At 45.2% G+C, this 21856-nt stretch overlaps 1 protein-coding gene across 4 annotated transcripts in view; it reads right to left on the bottom strand.

Annotated features, from left to right (window-relative positions):
• The window catches only part of LOC119167684 (uncharacterized), a 276153-nt gene that overhangs the window by 97167 nt on the left and 157130 nt on the right, over nucleotides 1-21856 (bottom strand). For all 4 annotated transcript variants that reach the window (XM_075865901.1, XM_037419204.2, XM_075865903.1 and 1 more), the window contains one exon: nucleotides 7431-8050. In XM_075865901.1, coding sequence (XP_075722016.1) covers nucleotides 7431-8050 — 620 coding nt within the window. The remainder of the gene's footprint in view (nucleotides 1-7430; nucleotides 8051-21856) is intronic.

Genomic DNA, 21856 nt, shown 5'->3' with positions numbered 1-21856 from the left:
ATGTGGCGATATATTCGTCCTCTTGGTCGGAACACATGCAACATCTGCGAGTGGTTCTAACGCGTTTGCGTGAAGCAGGACTAACTGTGAAGGAACCTAAATGCCAACTCGCTCAAGCTGAGGTGATCTACCTAGGTCACATAATCGGACAAGGACGCCTCCGACCTTCTGAGCTCAAGGTGGCTGCCATACACGATTTCCCGCAACCACGCTCAAAGACAGATATCCGCTCATTTCTGGGGGTTGCAGGTTACTATCAACGTTACATCCCGAGATATTCGGAATTAGCTAGCGCTTTAACTGACGCGCTCCGGAAAACTGAGCCACAAACTGTCATCTGGGATGACCGTAAAGAGGAGGCTTTCAAAGCATTAAAAGCCGCCTTAACAAGTCACCCTGTGCTGAAATCACCTGATTATTCGAAAGAGTTCATAGTTCAGTGTGATGCTAGTGAGCGAAGCATGGGAGTAGTGTTGTGCCAACGAGGAGAGGACGGTGAACACCCAGTTCTTTATGCCAGTCGTAAGCTGACTGTGCGAGAACAAGCGTATAGCGCAACCGAGAAAGAATGTGCGTGTCTCGTATGGGCAGTGCAAAAGTTGTCGTGCTACCTTGCAGGCTCGAGGTTCATAATAGAGACAGACCACTGTCCTCTCAGATGGCTGCAGTCCACTTCTTCCAAAAATGGTCGCCTCCTGCGCTGGAGCCTCGTTTTGCAGCAGTATTTATACGAAATACGGTACAAAAAGGGGAGTCTCAATGGCAATGCCGATGGCTTAAGCCGAAGCCTCTAGGTCATGAATTGGCCTCGATTGTTTTTCTTCCTGACATAGGTTTTTGTGTTATTATTTCTTCCGTAGTTTTGGAAGACCTGTGCGTCGTTAGGTGGGCAACGAAATTAGGGGTGCGTTTAGTACTTTGTACGAGTAATAAGATTGAGACTTTTGTGTTTAAGGTAAGCCTGGCGGGGCTCAATGGATACGTGTCTCGCGCTTGCTTCTTCAGTGGCTTTGTTATCCTGTGTTTTCCCGTGGATTGTTTGTTCAGTCGATCGGCTCTACCATGGCGAGGATCTTGCCCTCCCAGAGAGAGGACTTCGTTGTCATCTGGCATCTCTTCGGACACCACGTCGGTTCCAAACTCTTGGCAGGAACGCCGGAAGAACCTGTGGTTTCCCTTTTTGCTGATGAAAGACCTGAAGCGGTGGGGTGTGATGATCTCACCACCCGGAGCTGCCTGGCGACCAGCCCCACCGACGAGCCCCTACGGGGTCGCCCCGGAAAGGAGCTCATACCATTGTCTTTGGCCATTTTTGACTGTCGCCATTTGCTGGATTCCATTGTATGGTTCGCCTCCAGCCTCCGGCGAACCTCGACAACATCAGGGAAATCTGGCGGAACTACCTTACAAGACGGAACAGGGCCTAGAGCCAGGTATCACGTACCGTGCTCCAGGTTAAGAAGGCTACGAGCTTCGACGACTGATCCCTGTTGACAGTGGATGCTGTCCCCTGCCATTCGGGATCTCCATCCGCGAGGGGGCAGTCTGTTACGCTTCATTTTACGCGAACCCCTTTGGGCCCAAATGCAAGACCACGGACAGCGTGCGAACGCTCCCGGGCCTGTAAACGTATCGGGGGTAGAGGCGCAGAAGTGTATGCCCAGACGCCGAGGAACCTGAGACGCTGCTGCCGCGAAGGTCGTCATGTGCTGTGCGCAAGAACGCGGTGAGCTCATGGCTCATTCGCACCTGGCTCTTGAGTGTGGGAACGCCGGTGGTGTGATCCGTGGCGCGATCAGTCGCGTGATCGGTGGCGTGACCAGTGGCGTGGTAGGTGGTGCGAACACAAGGTGATCCATATTTGGTAATGTCTGGAGGCGCCTGACGTCACACAAGCGTCTGGAACCCTTTAAAAACGCGCAGGGAGAGACTGGGTGAAGCAGTCTGGATTGAGACTCTGCCGGAACTCTGCTCCTCAGCTTCTTACCTTTGTTTGTAAACTTGAATGTCCACTTTGGTCTAACTATGTAGTATTAAACTCTTTTGATTTGCTGTTCTGCGCCGTCTCGCCGGTACTTCCCTTCTCGTCGGTCCTGATGCAAGTTACGAGCACAACCTGCTGACGGCGGCGGTCAAGAGACACCCTTAACACTGCCGATAGAGCCGTCCCTAGAAAGTCCGACGTGTGGAGGACTGGCGACCATCGCCCGCTGTGTTTCCATTGCGGTGAACCTGGCCACTTGTATCGTAACTGTTTCTATAGGAACCTCGGAATACGTGGATTTCACGTCGAGGCTTCACGTCCACAACCTGGTCAAAGGCCAGCTGAGATTGAAGACTATTTGCAGCGACAAAGTTTGCCAGCGGGCCGCTGCAAGTCACCATCGCCTTCGTCTCGCCGTTACCCATCGCCACACCCTGCCAACACAGGAGCATCACGGGGAAGGTCCCCTAGCCCTCATCTGGGAAACTAAAGACGGCAACCAATGGAGGTGTGGTTGCTGCCCGGCGCACCCCTGAAGACCCTCCCCCGCCCGAAAGTCCCAGTGGAGCAACACTACCTGCAGCGTGTGAGAGACACGAGCGGCATATCAGCACTAAGTTCCGTCCAAACCGCAACAGTACACCACGACATACCTGCAACGCCAAAGTAAAATCGACCGATCTGGCAGTGAAAATCGACAACCTGGACGTAATTGCGTTGGTTGATACCGGTGCTGACTTCTCCGTCATGATCGGTGTTCGCCGATCAATTGAAGAAGGTGCTGACTTCGTGGGAAGGCCCGCAGGTACGAACAGCAGGCGGTCACGTCATAACACCAAAGGAAAGATGCACAGCTCGTGTGGATGTGTAAGGGCATACATACCCTACTGTTTTCGTCGTCCTGGACCAGCGCTCTCGGAACGTCATTCTCGGTGCGGACTTCCTTTCGGCAAACAAAGCAATCATAGATCTTCGAACGCAAACAATCACCCTGTCACCAGATATGGGCGTCACGCGAAATCCAAGTCCTGCATTATCAGCGGCGCTAATGATTCTCGACGAGCACGTCACATTGCCACCAAGCTCGAGTGCTGTCATCCCCGTGGGCGCTGACAGCCGCATCTGCGCGGAAGGTTTGGTCGAGGCCAACCAGAGTTTGCTCTATGAAAAAGGTTTGGCTATCGCCAGAGGAATCATTCACATCGTTGAAGGAACCGTCAGTGTACTAATCACTAATTACTGCTCGGAATATCGTCACCTTGCAAAGGGCACCACTGTGGCACTATTCGAGACCATCCCGGACATAAGCGATGTACTCACGATCGACGACGCACTCCATCCTCGCACACATGACATGTTCTTTAACGTGAATCCGGCGTTGGCCCTGGAAAGACACGAAAGGCTGCGGAAACTGCTCTATAGCTACCAGGATTGTTTCGCCACGTCACCCAAGATCCGCCAGACAACGCTTGTGAAACATCGCACCATAACTGATGAAAATGTGCAACCAAGTCACCAATCACCGTACCGTGTGTCTATGAAAGAGCGCGAGGCAATCCGGAAACAGGTACAAGAAATGCTTCATGACAACATCATTGAGCTCTCCCAAAGCCTGTGGGCTTCCCCTGTAGTGATCGTGAAAAAAACGGGACGGCACTCCAAGATTCTGCGTCGACTATCGCCTACTCAATAAGGTAACGAGAAAGGACGTTTATCCACTCCCTCGAATTGATGATGTCCTCGATCATCTCTGCAATGCTAGATACTTTTCATCTATGAATCTAAGGACTGGCTACTGGCAGATGGAAGTTGACGAAAGGGATCGCGAAAAGACGGCGTTTATTACACCAGATGGACTATACCAGTTTAAAGTCATGCCATTTGGACTTTGCACTGCCCCTGCAACTTTCCAAAGGGTAATGGACACCGTATTGGCTGGTCTAAAATGGCAAACTTGTTTGGTGTATTTGGACGACGTCATAGTCTTCGCTCTATCCTTCGAGGAACACATCAGCAGGTTGAAAGTGGTACTTGATGCATTTAGGGCTTCAGGACTTACGTTAAAGCCCGAAAAATGCCGTTTTGCCTACGAGCAGCTGAAGTTCCTTGGTCACGTTGTCAGTTCTGCCGGCGTTCTACCAGACCCAGAGAAAACAGCTGCAGTTCGAGACTTAGCCCCGCGAAAAGAAGAGCCTCCGAAGCTTCCTCAGACTTTGCACGTACTATAGGCGCTTTGTCAAGGACTTCTCGCAGGTTTCCGAGCCCCTGACACGTCTAACGAAAGAAGACAGCTCGTTTGTGTGGGAAGCACCCCAAGAAGAAGCATTTCGGGAGATCAAAAGTTGTCTTCAAGCGCCCCCTATTTTGGCCCAGTTTGACGAGAACACGGCAACAGAAATCCACACCGACGCCAGCAGTGTCGGCCTCGGTGCCGTTCTTGTTCAAAGGCGAGATGGACGAGAACACGTCATCGCCTACGCCAGTGCACAAGAACGGAAGAAAGCATTCCGACGCAGATTGTCTGTCTCGAGCCCCGGTTGAGCAACCACCACCGTGTGCAGACGACGACGCCATTTTTCTGGGCATGATCACCGCTTCCGACTTAGCCGCCCAACAACGGGCCAACCCTGAACTGAACTGTCTCACTGAACATCTTGAAGGAAAACGTACGGAGATACCCAAAACTTTCAGGCATGCTCTTCACACATTCTGCTTAAAAGACGGTGTCTTTTGAAAAAAAAACTTCGACTCTAGGAAGAGCACCTACCTTCTTGTCGTGCCGTCGTCATTGCGTCAGGAAATCTTGCAGGCGTCACATGACGAACCAACCTCCGGGCATCTTGGGTGTACACGAACGCTTTCGTGGATCTGTGAGCGTTACTACTGGCCGCACATTCTAGAAGACGTCAAGCATTACGTATGGACATGTTGAGAGTGTCAACGCCGCAAGAGACCGCCAACAAAACCCGCTGGACTACTCCAGCCACTTCAAACCTCAACAAGGCCCTTCAAACAAATCGGAACGGACTTTCTGGGACCGTTCCCGACGTCTACCGCAGGAAATAAGTGGATTATTGTGGCGACAGATTACCTGACTCGCTATGCAGAAACCCGCGCCCTTGCTCGAGCCACTGCTGAAGAAGCCACCAGATTCTTCGTTCACCAAATTGTCCTGCGCCACGGTGCACCTCAGGTCGTTATCACTGACAGAGGGACAGCCTTCTGTTGCGAACTGATGCAAGCCATTTTGCGGTACAGCCCATCCCTGAACTACCGCATAGCACCCGCAAACTAACGGTCTCACAGAACGGCTCAAGGAGACCCTGGAGGACATTATGTTGATGTACGTCGATGTTGAACATAAAACATGGGATGAAGTACTCCTATATGTCACCTTCGCGTATAATACGGCCGCCCGGGAGACAACCGGTTTGACACCATTCGCTCTTGTTTACGGACGGGAAGCGACAACGACTCTGGACGCAATGTTGCCGCATGTAAACAAAGGCGATTCGAACCCGGACGTAGCGATATTTCAACAACGCGCTGAAGAGGCCAGGCAGCTGGCTTGACTGCGAACGGCAACCAAGCAAGCTACGGATGCCCGACGCACAACCTGCGACACCGCCATCAGGAATACACACCCGGCGAACAAGTTTGGCTAAGGGCACCAGTTCGCTGACAAGGCCTCAGCAAAAAGCTTCTGCGGCGTTATTTTGGCCCCTACAAAATTGTTCCTCGCGTAGGGCCACTGATCTATGAAATCGTCCCGGATGGTGTGACAGACTCCCAGCGTCGACGTGTGCGGTCTGAAATTGTTCACGTCGTGCGTTTGAAACCCTATTATGCGAGCTAGCAGACATTATGTGCGCTTGTTCCTCTATCTTTTTTTTGTGAAAACTTCAGTGCTTTATGACTTCAGTGCTTGCTTTCAACATCGAGGCAATGTTTTTGAAGGGGGGAGCAATGCCACGTGCCATGCCGTTCTGCGCAGCTGCCACTATAGAGCGACAGCCGTCGCATCATTTAGATAGGCTAGAGCGGACTGCGATTAACTTCCGATGGGCCCATCGTATCAGACAGTGCAGTATCTGATGATAGGTGTGCGCATGTTTTGTGTCGTCTTCTCAGCGCTTAAATAACTGGCAGCACGTAAGCTGTGGGTTGTTCTTTGGTGAAACGGCAGCTGTGCATGGGCAAGCCGCTGCGATCCTGTTAGTGTTTTTTTTTTTTGTCCTAAGCGAGAGGCACAAGTACGCCTCCTTACTAATAAACTTTGTCTGCCGCACCCTCGTCTTCTGTGGATTCCAGTGACGACGACGCACGTGACAGTATACTCGCATGCAACTTCTCCACCACAATTGAATTTAGACTGCCAGGTGGGCCCTTTAAGTTTTACACTTCCTTCCTTCCAAAATGGACCTTGTCACATGCCTAATTTCATGCCATCATTGCAGCGCCCCCTGACATTCCATATACAAACGATATGCTTACTTCACAGTGGTTTATCACAGCGATAATCAGGTGCAACACTCATCTCTTCAGTAACAACGAGCAACATGTGCATCATCACACAGTCACCACTATCACTGCTGCCCTGTCACCTATTAAATGGCAGCACACTTGGCCAAATGTTATAAAATAAATGCAAAATGTTGGGGACCACTGCAAACTTCTGAATTTCGTCAGTTCGCCAAGATTTCACACACTTGCCATTTCTTGAAATGCCACCTCTTAGTTTTTATGACCAACAATTATCGTGCCTGCGCACTACAATTCCTGATCATGCCCGTTTCTTCTCAATTTATCGTAAGACCTTTTGAAGTACAGTGGCCATAAAATGTCTTACAATACCACCTAAAGGGTATCTCGCACCGCCATCTATGCAAAGCTTTTAAAGGGCCATATTGGTGTGCTGGGAAACTCCATGACAGTGCTCAACTACATTTATGATTTGAGAATGCCTCCCAAATGAACTTCACGCCATTCTTCCAGTTCTTGATTTGGTTGTACAGTCACTATCTGTCCTATCTAGATGTATTGGAAGAGAACAGTACAAAACACTATTCTCTTCAGACTGTGGTGTTTACATAGCGTTTTACAGACATGGAGCCTAAAAAGAAGTCAATTCATTATACAGAGGTGTAACAGCATGAAGAGAAGAGATGACCTGACAGCAAGTGATGTGATATGAAATTTCTAATAATGACAGGACAGCTTATGCTTCTTTCCTTCATAAATTTCTTATGGCGATGCAAAATATTAAAAATATCAAACAACAAAAGCCCTTCTGCTTGTGGAGGCACACTGTCTTCCTGTTACTCTTGCCTGCATCATGTTTGTTCAGAGTTCTGACATAAAAAGAAAATTCAACTAAACAAAGTCATGTTTCTGCTTGCCATTAATACGCCTGTACACAGCTGCGCCAACATAAGAATGTGCTCACTTGCAGAGAGATGGTGCTGGAAGCCACTGCAGGATGTGATTCAAGGCGGTGAAACAATCGGTCAAACTCTGCATGTCTCTTGAACAGTTTGGAACTGCATTTTCCAGCTGCAATGCACGGACAGTGGCCTTTGGCTTGTCGCGCACGCAGGTCAGCTGGCCATCGCTATAAACCCAGACAGACGCTCCACTCGAGTCAGTGCTTGAAAGAACACGGTGATGCCGCTTGCTTTTCGAGCGCAAAGGTTTAACAGACTTCAGAGAACAAGGCACAGGAATTTTTGGCGCTTCCTTTAGTTGTACCTGTTCGGTGTTGGCTGCTGGCTTCTCAACTGTAACAGTTTCATCAACAGCATTGGGAAGATGGTGCTGCGTATTTCCCACAGCTCCATCCGCTTCAGATTCATCACATGATTGCCACAAGCTTGCCTCGCTGTGCTCACCAGCCAAAGAATATGAGGAAGTGATGATGCACGATGGTTGTGGGTCTACAGGCAGTGTGTCAAGTCCATAAATAGTCTCACCTTCAGTGATGACTTGAGATGCATCAAATGCACTCACTTCACAGTCTGGTGGACCCACAAACACTGCACCTAGTTTGCTGCTCTCAGTACCAACAGGCTGAAAAGAAAAAAAAAACATTTAATCATAAATTGTTATGACACTCCTTCCCAAAAACGATAAAGGAACCAGAGTGTAAGCCACAAAACATGTATGTCTATGGTCATTCTAAGCAATCTCAATTCTATTTTACAATAGTAATGAGCGGCAAGTACTTGTTGCCGTCACACTTACTAGAGAGATATGCTGCGTTTCATACATTTGGTGTTACAATGTGGAGACTAGTGAGACTTCTTGGTAGTAAATGCATTTACACAACAGATGTAGTTCCAAGTTTCTTATCACCAAGACTTAAGATTTTTCTTCTTCAGACTCAGTAATACATGAAGATGTTTTGTGCCTCATAAATGAATAAGATATGTTATATGTCTAAGATTGTTCTTCCACAAACTTGGTGTTTCATTGCTTTCAGTTTCTTGTAGTTAATTAGCAGCCTTTTCCAACACCTCATGCGGGGACTTGTACTCTTGCTTACGCAAAAATTTACAACCGCGAAAGCTAACTGCAAGATCTATTTGCTGGCCAGACTTCTTCCACAGCTTTTTGAATGCGAAGCATTTCTTTGTGTACTACAGCCACTTTGTCTGTCTGTCCGTTTGTCCATCCGTCCGTCTGTCTGTCTAACCGCCGTTTCGGTGCCCTTGTGACCACCCTCTAAAGGGCCTGCATACCGCTCGAAAATATTTTTTTTATTGTGGTGCAAATGAGAATAGAAGATCATTCATCACATTAGCAGCAATACATATGCTTTTATCCCATATAAAACAAATATAATTTTAACTTGATGTTGAAAGGTGACAAAAAATTACTCCGAGAATTACCCAACATAGGTATGGCAAGTCTACAGGTAGAGCAAGAAATCCTCGCAGGTGACCTGTTTAGCTTAAAAACAAATATGTGTATCTTGAAATTGTATTTTAGGCACTTTAGAAAGCTTCAGGCTGCGTCGGAGATTTATTTTTGTTTTTTTCTTTCTCGTGCATTCAAAGAGGTGCTTGGTGACGTTGCCGGCGGTGTGTTCATTTGCCTGCATGCCTGCCTGGAAACGGCAAGGAAACACGAGCACGGCATCCACCGCTGCTCATAATGGCAACAAAGAAGTGTGTGTGTGCCTTAAACGACCACTAAGTTATTTGTTTCCTCAATAAACAAAACTTGATAAAGCCTGAAAAACACGCACAAGGTTTCAGTTTCTGGCTTGCATGGGCAGTAAAATTGTTATCGCACTCACCGATCAGGTTTTAGGGCATTCATCTCATCGATAAAAGGAGGCCAAATGCAGATCAGAAAATAATGCTTTCAAAATTTTTACACTTTCTCAAGAAACCCCTGCAAGGTTAGACACTTCAGATGGTACGCTTGTTATTGTGACACAAAACAAAAAAGCAGTGAAGGTCAGCAGACAGTCCTTCTAACTTGGGGTAAACCAAAATTAGTATATTAAGGCAAGATTGTTTGGTTAATATGACTCGCTGGTCATGACACAAATAATGTCACAATCTCATCACGTACATCCTCAAACCCTTTCATCAGACATGTGACACATACCCGCGGCATGTGCACTAGGTATATGGTTAAGGGCCAGAAGTGATTGACAGTTTATATCTATCCCATATTGGCGAGAACTTTGGGTGTATCTCCCTATCGTCAGGTTAAGTGAAAAAAAAAAAAGAGGAGGTCATATAATAGATTAAAACAAACTAAAAGCATGAACCACCTAAACAAGTTATCTAAAGCAACACAAGTATAAGCTTGCTATAAAATGAGCGAAAGATGCTTCAAGACACTCATCGAGAAAATGACAACTAGTCCTAAGCCTTTTTGGAAGTTTTTAAACAGCTGAGGATTAGATTCTGTAAGAATAAATAAAATTATTTGTAATCAGCGGGTTCTTACAGATGATACCAAAAAAGAAACCTGTTTGAATAGCTAATTTTAATCTGTTTTTTAACTCAAATGCAGCATTGGTACCACTCCACATTCGAGCTCCATTCCAGCTACGGAAGGAGTAGAATTGAGTGTAAGATGTATAGAAGCACTTGTAAAAGACATAGATGAAAACAAAACAAATGGTCCAGATGACATATAGCCTCATACTACCGCACTGTGCTGTGCCCATTTCTATGTACCTTTGTTCAATTTATCAGAAATCACTGTCCTCAGGACTTCAAACTGATGACTGGAAAACCGCTCATGTTGTTCCCACTCATAAAAAGAGGTTCAAAAACAGACATTGCAAACTATAGGCCAATACCACTAACATCTATCACTGCAAAATCATTAAGCACATTGTATATATCATCATTTCGTGTAAACAATAATGTTATAATAAAAGAGCAACCCAGGTTTTGAAAAGGTCTTCTCTGCACAACTCAATTATTTGAATTTTACAATAAATTGGCACTTGATATTGATGAAAGAAGTCAAATAGATTGTGTTTTTTTAGACATTTATAAGGCATTTCACTCTGTATCACATCCCCTTCTACTCAGTACACTCAAAATGTTATAAATAAACTGTTTGAATGGTTTGAAAACTATTTGTCTCATCATTGCAAATGTGTTGTTTTGAATGGCAAGAGCTTGCTGTACCTTGAAGTGACCTCAGGTGTCCCACAGGACTATGCCTGATGACCCATTTGTTTTTAAATTATATTAACCTGCAGGAATTGATTTATGCAGATAGTTTGCTGATGATTGTGTTTTTTATAGGAAAATCAAGTGTGACCAAGATTCTGCCATGTTACAACTGGAGTTATAATGTATCGATGAATGGTGTTCCACGTGGAAGATGAACAACCTAAAAAAGTGTCCTTGCCTAACTGTCGGTGCTGAAAAACTTTTACGGAAAAAAAAGTAAAACTGATCACAACTAATCTCCAGATAAACAAGACCTTGATAAAAACTGAACATACATATAGGTACTTAGGTGTCACATTATTATCTGATTATTGCTCACGGTCTGCTCATGTGAACGATGTCATTGTTAAAGCTGGTAGGGCACTCAGTTTTATTCAGTGAAATCTGAAATGTTCGCAACGAAACCTCTAAAAACCAGCCCATTTAACACGTGTTAGACAGATCTTGGAATACACGTGTGCTCTGTGGGACCCTGCTAAAAACAATTAAATCAATCAAACTGGAAAAAATACAAGACCATGCTGCTAAGTTAGCGCTGAGATGGTATGGACGGAACGAGAGTTGAATGGAAATGAAGTGAGAATCAAACTGAGAACTGCTTTCTTCTCGAACCGGAAAATTGAGACAAAAGTTTTCATATCTCATTTATAATAACAAGACTGGAATAAGAAGCAAAAACTATCTCAAACAACTGCATTACATTTCAAAGTGTATAATGTCTATTGTTCAGAGGAATCAGCTGTGTGAAGAGCAAGTGCACTCTTATTGCGATAGCAATTATATGGACACTTTTGGCTGATTCTTGCTGCTGCCATCATGTTTTGAATATGTATATATATGTATTTGTGTGTACATAAAAGGCCCAAAATAATGTAAATCAGAAAAAACAAATTCCAAGGCACACAATTGGCGATTCGAACCAGTGACCCCTCACTCTTCAGTGCGCTGCGTTAACCAACAAGGCCGCACTGCTCATGCTATCCATCTCACTAAGAGCAAGCTATACATATACAGTAGACTCCCTTTAACATGAATTCGAAAGGACCAGTATAATTTGTTCGTTTTATCAGGAGTTCACTTTATCAGAAGTGCCCCCAAAAACCAATGCTAACATGGCAAGTGCGCCCAGATATGTTGCTTGAAAACACTGGAATATACTTACAGTGGGCAGAAAAAGAACAAGAAAAAGCATTTATTTGGCTCGGCTTTATAAAAACTATGCTTTCAAGTAGAGTATTTGAAATACACCAATCTAACGAGTACTGGATTTTACAAGTTCATAATATGCTCATGAATAAATTGCTACCACATTTTAACAGTGGAACTGTAGCATGACTCTGTTTTCACGATTAGAAGAAAATTAAAGGAGACAAGCTCAAGTAAACTGACTTTTTTTTTTTCATTTTGCTGTCTCTTGTTCGCCTGAATGCCCCCATCAAGAGTAATGTTTGTAGCGCAGAATTTCGGTCGTCGGTTGCTGTGAGAGTTCGTCTTAACAGAAAAGGCGTGTTACGCAGTTCGTCTTAAGCAGATTTTATTTGCACTGAGTCTATGGAAAACCAAACAAACATTACCGAGTTGTTCGTCTTAAGCAGGAATTCGTCTTAACAGAGTTCTTCTTAGAGGGAGTTCACTGTACATCATTTGCCACTGGCTGGCTTACTGTGGACAGACTTGAAGAAACATTCTTGAACAAAGCTTTTATGTCTTGCTTGTTGTTACACAGCCTAACCAATCAGACAGCTTGTTCTGCCAAAAGATTTCTGCCTCATTATTTCCTTGTAGCGCCATCTAATGATACTTTAACAAAAAACACAAGCTTGTAATATATCGCCTCTGTGATTTAGCATCCTTTGTCACATGTCCTTGAGGCCACATGTTTGCCAATAGAGTCATTCCTGCTAAGTACCCCGATTACCTTGAGTGTAGTTTTCCCTAACAAACTAAAACCATCATGAACCCTTGCCGTAGAGACAAATGATTCATTCTCCCATCAGTGATGACGTTTTAGTTCGATGGAAGTGGCTGCAATCTGCGCGTTGGTCACTCTGAAATTTTTTTTACATCCTGAAGCGATCGATTTCTATCTCATGCCTTTTCAAAATAAATTTTTTTTATATTAACCGCCGATTTCATGGCCGATCCGTCGTGGTGGGTAGGAGCCATATATCAACGAACAAGGAAGCCACCAATTAGCTTCTACTGGTCTCGACCTTCACACTGCAATGACTGGTACAATTTCAGGTGAACGTTTTGGTGAAGTGCATTGGAATTCTACTTTTTGCTACCATCTCCGGTATCGTCAGTATTTACTGACACCAAAAAAAAAAAAAAAACACCAGGCAAATGCCAGTGAAAATGCTGTATGTACCTCGGTCTTTGTGATGCCGCCGCGTGTTGTACAAACACCTGCAGAACAGCTCCAACAAAATGCTAGTCTTGCAGAAGCAAGGCGGAATCGCATACATGCCCAGGCACAGCAAGAACGTGCTGCTGCTGATATATAGTGTTTCTTGGCGCAAGGGCCACATTACGGCCAAAGAGCGCCATTACATGCGACAAAAGATTTGGGCTATGGGTATAATGAGTGGCTGTAAAAGGGCCTAATATTCCTCACTCTAAAGGTGGGTAAACATATAGGGAATAAAATTATGAGAGTGACATGAAATGTACAGAGTGAAAACTAGTGGTCAATGGTTCTGATGATAAGCTATGAAGAGATTATAGAGCACGAATGTCTCTCCGGTGTCCTTGTCTCTAAGGGCCGCGAAACATGTGCTTCGTAATGTATGTACGGCAGCAACAACCTCTAGTGAGAGGTTGTTCTACAGATTACCAGGGTAGATCACGTGGAAGTTGCGAACAACTTTTAAAAATGCAAATAATGAATGATGTTTGAAAAGTGGATCTCTACCGAGGAACATCGCCGGGTGAAGAGGCATTTGTTCTCGGTAGGATGTTGGAAAATGCTTTTTTCGGATAGAACCTAATTCACTGCACTGTATCAAAATATGTAGGACACTAAGAGATTCACCGCTTTTCTCACACATTGGTGGATCACCACCGGTCAGAAGGTGTGAGTGTGTACTATATGTGTGTTCGATACGTAACCGACAGAGTGCTACTTCTGTACGGCTTGTTTGTGAAGTTGGTGGCCAGTCACTAAGGTAAGGCTTGATTAAATGTAATTTATCCTGAAGTTGTCCGTCTCATGTACACTGCCAATAATAAGAAAGATAGAGCCGATTACTCGCGCGGTGGCGGTGTATTCATCGCCACTAACCGGAATCTGCATTGTTCACTTATAAACCTTCCTTCACCATTGGAAATGGTTTGGCTTCGATGCACAGCCACACACCCGCACATCCTCACTGGTGTCTGCTATCGGCCCCCTAATTCCGACAGTTCATTCACGCCCTTATTTCATGAAGGTCTGAATACATTATTAAACAAGTACCCTAATAGCCCTGTCCTTTCGTGCGGCGATTTTAATTTTCCCTCCATTGACTGGTCTGATCCCGCTTCTTCACTATCTAACAGCAGCTCGGCAAGCGATTTCCTAAACACATGCATAACATTCGGCTTAACGCAGCTCGTCACTGATCCCACGCGCATCACTGATCACTGGTCCAACGTTTTGGACCCTGTGTTAACAACGCATCCTGATAACTTCACACCTATCACCCTTTTGCGCGGCTTGAGTGATCATCTAGCAGTGCATGCCTCGTTTTATTGCAACGTATTAAAGAAACAAAAAAATCTAAAAACACTTACCCTCTATGATAAAGGAGACTACGTTAGCATAAACCGAGAATTAACAGAATACTTTGACACTTTGTCCGCTAATTTCCCGCTAAATTCTCTCGAGTCGAATTGGTTGCTTTTCAAAGCAGAGATGCATCATCTTATACGTATTTATATTCCTACCATCACAATAACAGAGAAAATGAATTCCCCATGGTTCAATGTATCCCTCAAACGACTAAATAATAAGAAAAAACGCCTATTTCGAACTGCTAAACAAGTTAACTGTGCTTCCACATGGCAGAATTATTACGCAGTGGAGAAAGAGTATTATAAACTAACCATCGAAACTAAGCACAAGTTCTATTCTAACACCCTACTAGCTATGCTGCAAAATAACCCGAAGCGATATTGGAAAACAATTAATGCCTCTCAATGTAGTGAGATTTCACTTAATGATAGCTTTGGCCTTCCTATTCCTGAGAATGAAATTGCTGATTCTCTTAACACAGTATTTAGTTCTGTTTTTACTAATGAGCCACCCGACAGTTTACCCGATCTTCCATTTTCCGCATATCCGCTGATGCAAAACATCACATTTGATTGATACGGCATATTCAAAGTCATTGAATCATTGAATAACACACCATCCACAACAGTAGACGGCATCAATGCTAAAGTGCTAAAAAATACTAAACATGTGTGTAGCCGGTTTTTGTCGCTCATAATTCAGGAATCACTCAGCGGTTCAGTTCCACATGACTGGCAGGTGGGCAAGGTCATCCCGGTCTTCAAGAAAGGAAGCCGAGCATCACCGAGTAACTACCGTCCGATTTCTATAACAAGCGTCTCTTGTAAAGTAATGGAGCATATCATATACTCGCATATTGCAAACTTCTTAACATCTGTAAATTTCTTTCACCCAAGTCAGCATGGTTTTCGCAAGCATTACTCCTGTGACACTCAACTTGCTCTTTTTCTGCATGATCTACACGTCAACCTAGACCGTAACATTCCGACTGACACAATATTCTTAGACTTCGAAAAGGCATTCCACAAGGTCCCCCATGGTCGTCTTTTCTTAAAATTATTCCGTCTTAACATCCGCCCGAGTGTTTTAAACTGGATACGAGGATCTTTAACCAACCGTCAGCAATTTGTTTATGCTAATTCACGCTCTTCATCTCTAACACCCGTTCTTTCAGGCGTACCGCAAGGTACCGTACTTGGTCCCCTCCTCTTCTTGATATACATTAATGACCTCCCCTGTAATATTTCTTCTCACATCCGTCTATTCGTAGATGATTGTGTTGTTTACCGCGCAATTAATAACCCCTCTGATCATTCCATACTACAATGTGACCTCACCCGCATACAAAACTGGTGTAACACTTGGCTGATGTCCTTGTATGTAACTAAAGCTGTGTTAATGTCTATTCACCGTCGTCAACATCACGTTGTTTATAACTACAGCATCAATAACAACCAGATTACTACAGTCCATTCATTTAAATATCTTGGTGTGTACATCTCGCGTGACCTAACTTGGACCTGTCATTTTAACCACATAATCAATTCTTCTAATTGTACTCTAGGGTATATACGCCGTAACCTTTCGCTCGCTCCTCCTTCTATTAAAAAAGTTGCCTTCGAAACCTTTGTTCGGCCAAAGCTAGAATATGCTAACGCGATTTTTGACCCTCACCACATTAACCTCACTTACGCCCTCGAATCTGTCCAGAACCGTGCGGCACGGTTTATACTGTCTAACTATTCATACACATCAAGCATCTCGGCACTAAAAGCAGAGATTAACTTATCAGATCTGGCTAAGCGTCACAAAATCGCACGTCTTATCCTTTATCATATATTCTTCCATTTTTTGCCTTTAGATAACCCATACATCAGAAGAGCCCACCGCATTTCCCGCATCAGTCACTGTAACGCAGTATATCCACCACAAGCCCATACTGTGACCTTTCAGCAATCGTTTTTCCTGCGCACAGCCCAAGACTAGAATGACCTGCCCACCGAAGTCGCCACCATCATCGACACCCAAGCATTTAAACGGCTCATCGAAACTATCCCATCATAACTGCCATTATATTGTTAGCCTTTGTAATACCCACTCCCTCATGTAATATCCCAACCGGGACCTTTAAGGTAATAAAATGAATGAATGAATGAATGTGTGGTATAAACGTGAGCTTCGTGTCTAGAATTATGTCTAAAAATTTTTGTTCACTCTTGACAGCTACGCGCTCACCCTGCAACTTTATATGAGGATCAGGGTAGAGTCCTCTCTTTCTAGAAAACAGAACACAGGAGCTCTTTAGTGGATTCAGACTGAAACTGTTCTCACCTGCCCATTTACACACCTTGTTAACACAGAGCTGAACCTGTCGCTCGCATGTCGAGAGACTACAGGATTTAAAACCTATCTGTAGGTCATCAACGTATGCTGAATAAAAGATGTTACGTGGGATGCACGATCGCACCGAGTTTATTTTGACTACAAAGAGAGTACAACTGAGGAAACCGCCCTGCGGTACTCCCGTTTCTTGCACGAACGGTCGTGACAACGCATTGCCCACTCGAACACGAAATGTACGATTGGACAGATAATTTTCGATTACACTTAGCATATTACCTCGTATACCTAAATGTGTGAGATCTCTCAATATTCCAAAACGCCACGTTATATCGCATGCCTTGTCCATGTCAAGAAAGAGAGATAGGAAAAACTGCTTATGAATGAAAGCTTCGCGTATTTGCGCCTCTATGCGGATGAGATGGTCTGTGGTGGACCGACCCTCTTGGAATCCGCACTGATATTGGTTGAGGAGTTTGTTTGATTTCAAAAAATATAATAATCGGCAGTTTATCATCTTTTCAAATAATTTGCAGAGGCAGCTAGTCAGAGCAATAGGCCTGTAACTCGATACAGAAAATGGATCTTTGCCCTGTTTAAGAATAGGTATTACTGACTTAATTGATATGTGGGGTTTAACGTTCCAAAACCACTATATGATTATGAGAGACGCCGTAGTGGAGGGCTCCGGAAATTTAGACCACCCGGGGTTCTTTAACGTGCACCCAAATCTGAGCACACAGGCCTACAACATTTCCACCTCCATCGGAAATGCAGCCGCCGCAGCCGGGATTCGAACCCGCACCCTGCGGGTCAGCAGCCGAGTACCTTAGCCACTAGACCACCGCGGCGGGGCAAGAATAGGTATTACTATGGCCTCTTTCCACGCAGAGGGAATCTCGCCAGAAGCCAATATGGAGTTATACAGGCAGAGGAGAGTTTTATGTGTTTCTTGAGATAAGTGTTTAAGCATCTGATATAAAACACGGTCAGAGCCTGGGGCTGATTTGTTGCAGCTGTTTAGTGCTGCCTGCAACTCAGCCAAGCAGAAAGGTCTGTTGTATGGCTCATTTATTCCACATTTACGTTCAAGTTTTTGCCTTTCTATTCTCTCTTTGTATCGTTTGAACGTATCAGAATAATGCGATGAGCTGGGCACGTGTTCAAAGTATGCTCGCAGGGAGTCTGCTTGGTCCTCAAGGCTGTTACCCTCTGTGTCTACTAGAAGGAGGGAGTGTGTCTGTCGGCCTCTTGTCCTATTCACTTTATTCTAGACCTTAACTTCATCAGTATAGAAATTAATGCCTGACAAAAACTTCTGCCAGCTTTCTCTCCTAGCCTGTCGGCGCGTCCTTCGCCCTTGAGACTTTACTTGTTTGAAATTGATCAGATTCTCTGCAGTTGGGCAGTCACGCAATAGACACCACGCTTTATTCTACTTTTTGCGAGCATTCCTGTAGTCATCGTTCCACCACGGGACACGACGTCTGCAGGAACCACAACTTGTCTGGGGGATACATTTTGAAGCAGCGTCAATAATAAAAGCAGTGAAATACGTAACGGCAGAGTCGATTCCTAGAGAGGAAATCTCGGCCCACGATATGGTACTAAGACTCTGGTACTTCTCCCAATCTGCTCTGTCTACCTTCCAAGTTGGAGCCTGAGGTAGAAATTCATTTTCTTTTGGCGTCTTCAGTAATATGGAATAGTGATCACTCCCATAGGGGTTTTTAATAACATCCCAATTAAAATCGGGTAAAAGTGTAGGAGAAACAATGCTAAGATCAAGCACGAATACATTTTGTTTGCCAGGCTAAAAAATGTTGGTTCTTTCTTGTTTAAAATGCATGCTTCTGTGTAAAGAATAAAGTTCTCAATCAAGCGGCCTCGCGCATCACTCCTCGAGTCACCCCACAAAGGGCTGTGGGCTTTAAATCACCAAGGACGATATATGGTTCAGGTAGTTGATCCATAAAAGACTGAAATTCTTGTTTCAGCAGCTCATAATGAGGAGAAATGTACACTGAGAAAATGGTAACAAGTTTCCCTAAGACAACAGCATGAATGGCCACTGCTTCGAGGGCCGTTTGTATCTGCAAATCTTGACACACTATGCATTTATCTAATATAATAGCAACGCCACCTGATGATACGATTGCATCATCTCAATCTTTGCGGAAGATGATGTGGTCTCTGAGGAAATTCGTATGTTTTGGATTCAAGTCTGTTTCTCGTACACACAGCACTTTTGGCGAGTGTTTGTGTAAAAGTTCTTGGACATCGTCGAGGTTTTTAAGTAGTCCTTTGACGTTCCATTGTATAATTTGTGTTTTCATATTGGGTGTAAAGTAGTGCTGTGTGTACAGATTGGGGGTGACTTACTTTACAGAGCCTTTAGGGGGCTCTGTAATTGGTGTTTTTTCTTTCTTGGAGCGGTCAAGGGGCTGTCGCTGCTCCTTCGGGACAGTCGGCGCCGGTGGGTCAGTGGTGTCCATCGCCTCTGGAGAGGCGTCAGACAGTCGTGTACGTGGAGTAGGCTTTGTCTTGGCAGACAAAGCCTTCGCCCCCACCGGGCCGGAGGTCAAGGGGACCTCTATAATTTGTGTGTTGCCCTGGCTGCTGCCAGGGTTCACAGGGCCTTTGGCAAGGACGTGTTCAAAGAGGGCGGAGCAGCCAGAGCTGCTTCTCCAGTGGGGTCTGCTGGCGGTTGCCTCAGCACGCCAGGCGTCGTCCGGGGCTTCGTCGAAAACCGTAGTGGTGCTGACCCCCCTTGCACCACTTCGGCGAATGACTTCTGTAGAGAAGTGTCCGATGCGCGCTGAAACAGACATATTGAAACAGACAGGGATGAAACAGACAGGGCTTCCCTGAAACAGACATATTCTTGAAATTTAATTGTGAGAATTTCTTTTTCTCTTTTCCAGGCTGGGCATGAGCGAGAATAAGCGGGATGGTCACCATCACAGTTCGCGCAATGGGCCTCAGCCTCAGATTTACAGTCATCAGCAGAGTGCCCTGTGGTGGCGTACCTTGCGCACATGAGCTGCCCTCGACAGCTTTGGGAAGCATGGCCATATCATTGGCACTTGAAACAACGTCTCGGGTTTGGTATATATAGTCGAACACGGAGCATGAGATAGCCTGTAGCGACTGTTTCTGGGAGTGTGTTTGTTCCAAACGTCAGTACAATGTGTTTTGTGGGGAGTTCTGCATTATTTCGCCTAATTTTAATGCGCTGCACGTGTATGACATTCTCGTCTTTCCAGCCGTCCAAATGTTCTTCGTCGGTAAGGTCTACAAAACCTTCATCTGATACAGCACCTTTCACTGTGTTCAATGTCCGGTGAGCGGTAACGGTGAAAAGTTTGTCCCCAAATGCAACAAGGTTGCTTAGTTTCTGAGACTGGATTTTGTCTTTGACTTCTATTAGCAGGTCCCCACTGGCCATCTTGGTGGCTTTGTAGCCAGTGTTGATAATATCAGTGAAGCATCTGGAAACTAGAAACGGTGATATGTTTGTTGCTTTTTTTCCTGTGGTTTCACAATGTATGACATGATATTTTGGGAACAAGTCTTGATTCTTCATTACACACTGTGATGATGATGATGATGAGCGGTGTCTTGTAGCACCAGGACCAAATGAAATTTGTGAGGCTGCTTCGGTGCGCCCCCTTTTCTGGGGACGATCACTTAAGAACTAGTTTGGTGATCCCATGAAAGAAAGTGTTTGTTTGTTTGTTTGGCAACGGCGCCTACCACCCACCACGGAGCCCAACTAGGGGACATGGCAGAGCATGTGAACACGTCTGCGCAACGCCAGCAGTACGCGATCACTATAACCTAATATGGTTTATCCTAGGTTGGATAAGCACACAAGGTTAACCCTTGCCACCAGAAAATTTGGAAGTAGATGAAAAAGAGAAGATGACAAGACAGATAAAAAGTGGGAGATAAAGATGAAGATGTAGGGAGAGAGAGATAGGAAAAGGGGACTGCCGATTTCCCCTGGGTGGGTCAGCCCAGGGGTGCCGTTTACGTGAAGCCGGGGCCAAAGGGGTGTGTTGCTGCCGCTGGGGGGCCTTAAAGGTCCAATCACCCAGCATTGGCTCAACCCCCAGGATCCCCTTTTCCCCAGATACGGAAAAGCCACGCACGGCTAGGCGTGGGAGGGGGTTGAAACCCCCCCCCCCCCCGTTAGCTCAGGTCCGTGGTGTCGCTACACACCAAACGCCTACTTGTGCAGGCGTCCCTGCGGGGAAGAACGTGCTGCTGTGCGCGCGAGAAATGCTGAAGTTCAATGCACATTTGACCATGTGCACTACATGTTGTATGATTCCGAAATCTGCTAGCCTCACTTCGTATAATAGTTCGATGTGTCACAATTGCAATCACTGCTTCAGCTTCATAGAGGAACTGTGACTTTTTCAAATGAAGACTTCTTTGTTTCACGCCTCTAACCCCCCTGCTATAAGGTCTATGAGCAATACGGGGTAATCCTGGAACAAAGAACAGAGATGGGTAATTTTACCACTTGAGTATTACGAAAAAACTGACATTGGCAGCATTTACTCACGAATGTCAGTGTACCCGCAAGAATCGAATCTCAGCATTCTGCGTGGCAATGAAGCATTCTACTACAGAGCCACGCCAAGTCCCGGAACTACTTTTAAAATAGACCCTAATGTTGATGAAACACAATGGCGGTTGTAGCACTGGCTATCCAATTTAAAACTATTAGAAATGCACTCCTATGATACAGTCATCACGTCTGGTTAAAATCATTTGGAGTTAAGTGCCATCCACTGAAGTTGATTTATGTAGCAGTGCCCAGGGCTACCTACGATCCTTGCACTTCATATCAGCTTATCACTTCTGGTATTGCTATAATCCGTGTTGCTGTTGGCATGTACGCAACTGTAAACTATTAGCAATTTAAACGTATGCGAATGTTTAACATGTGACTGCACATAACTTTAGCGCCACATCGTAACGTTTTGCTAAATGGAATAATTGCAACATAGTCATCTTCCATCCGCGTGCTTTGCATAACAC

The sequence above is a fragment of the Rhipicephalus microplus genome, chromosome 6 (genome assembly GCF_043290135.1).
Source record: "Rhipicephalus microplus isolate Deutch F79 chromosome 6, USDA_Rmic, whole genome shotgun sequence".
NCBI lineage: Eukaryota > Metazoa > Arthropoda > Arachnida > Ixodida > Ixodidae > Rhipicephalus > Rhipicephalus microplus.
The sequence above is the reverse complement of the archived record's forward strand: the minus strand, read 5'-3'. Positions and strand labels throughout refer to the sequence as shown.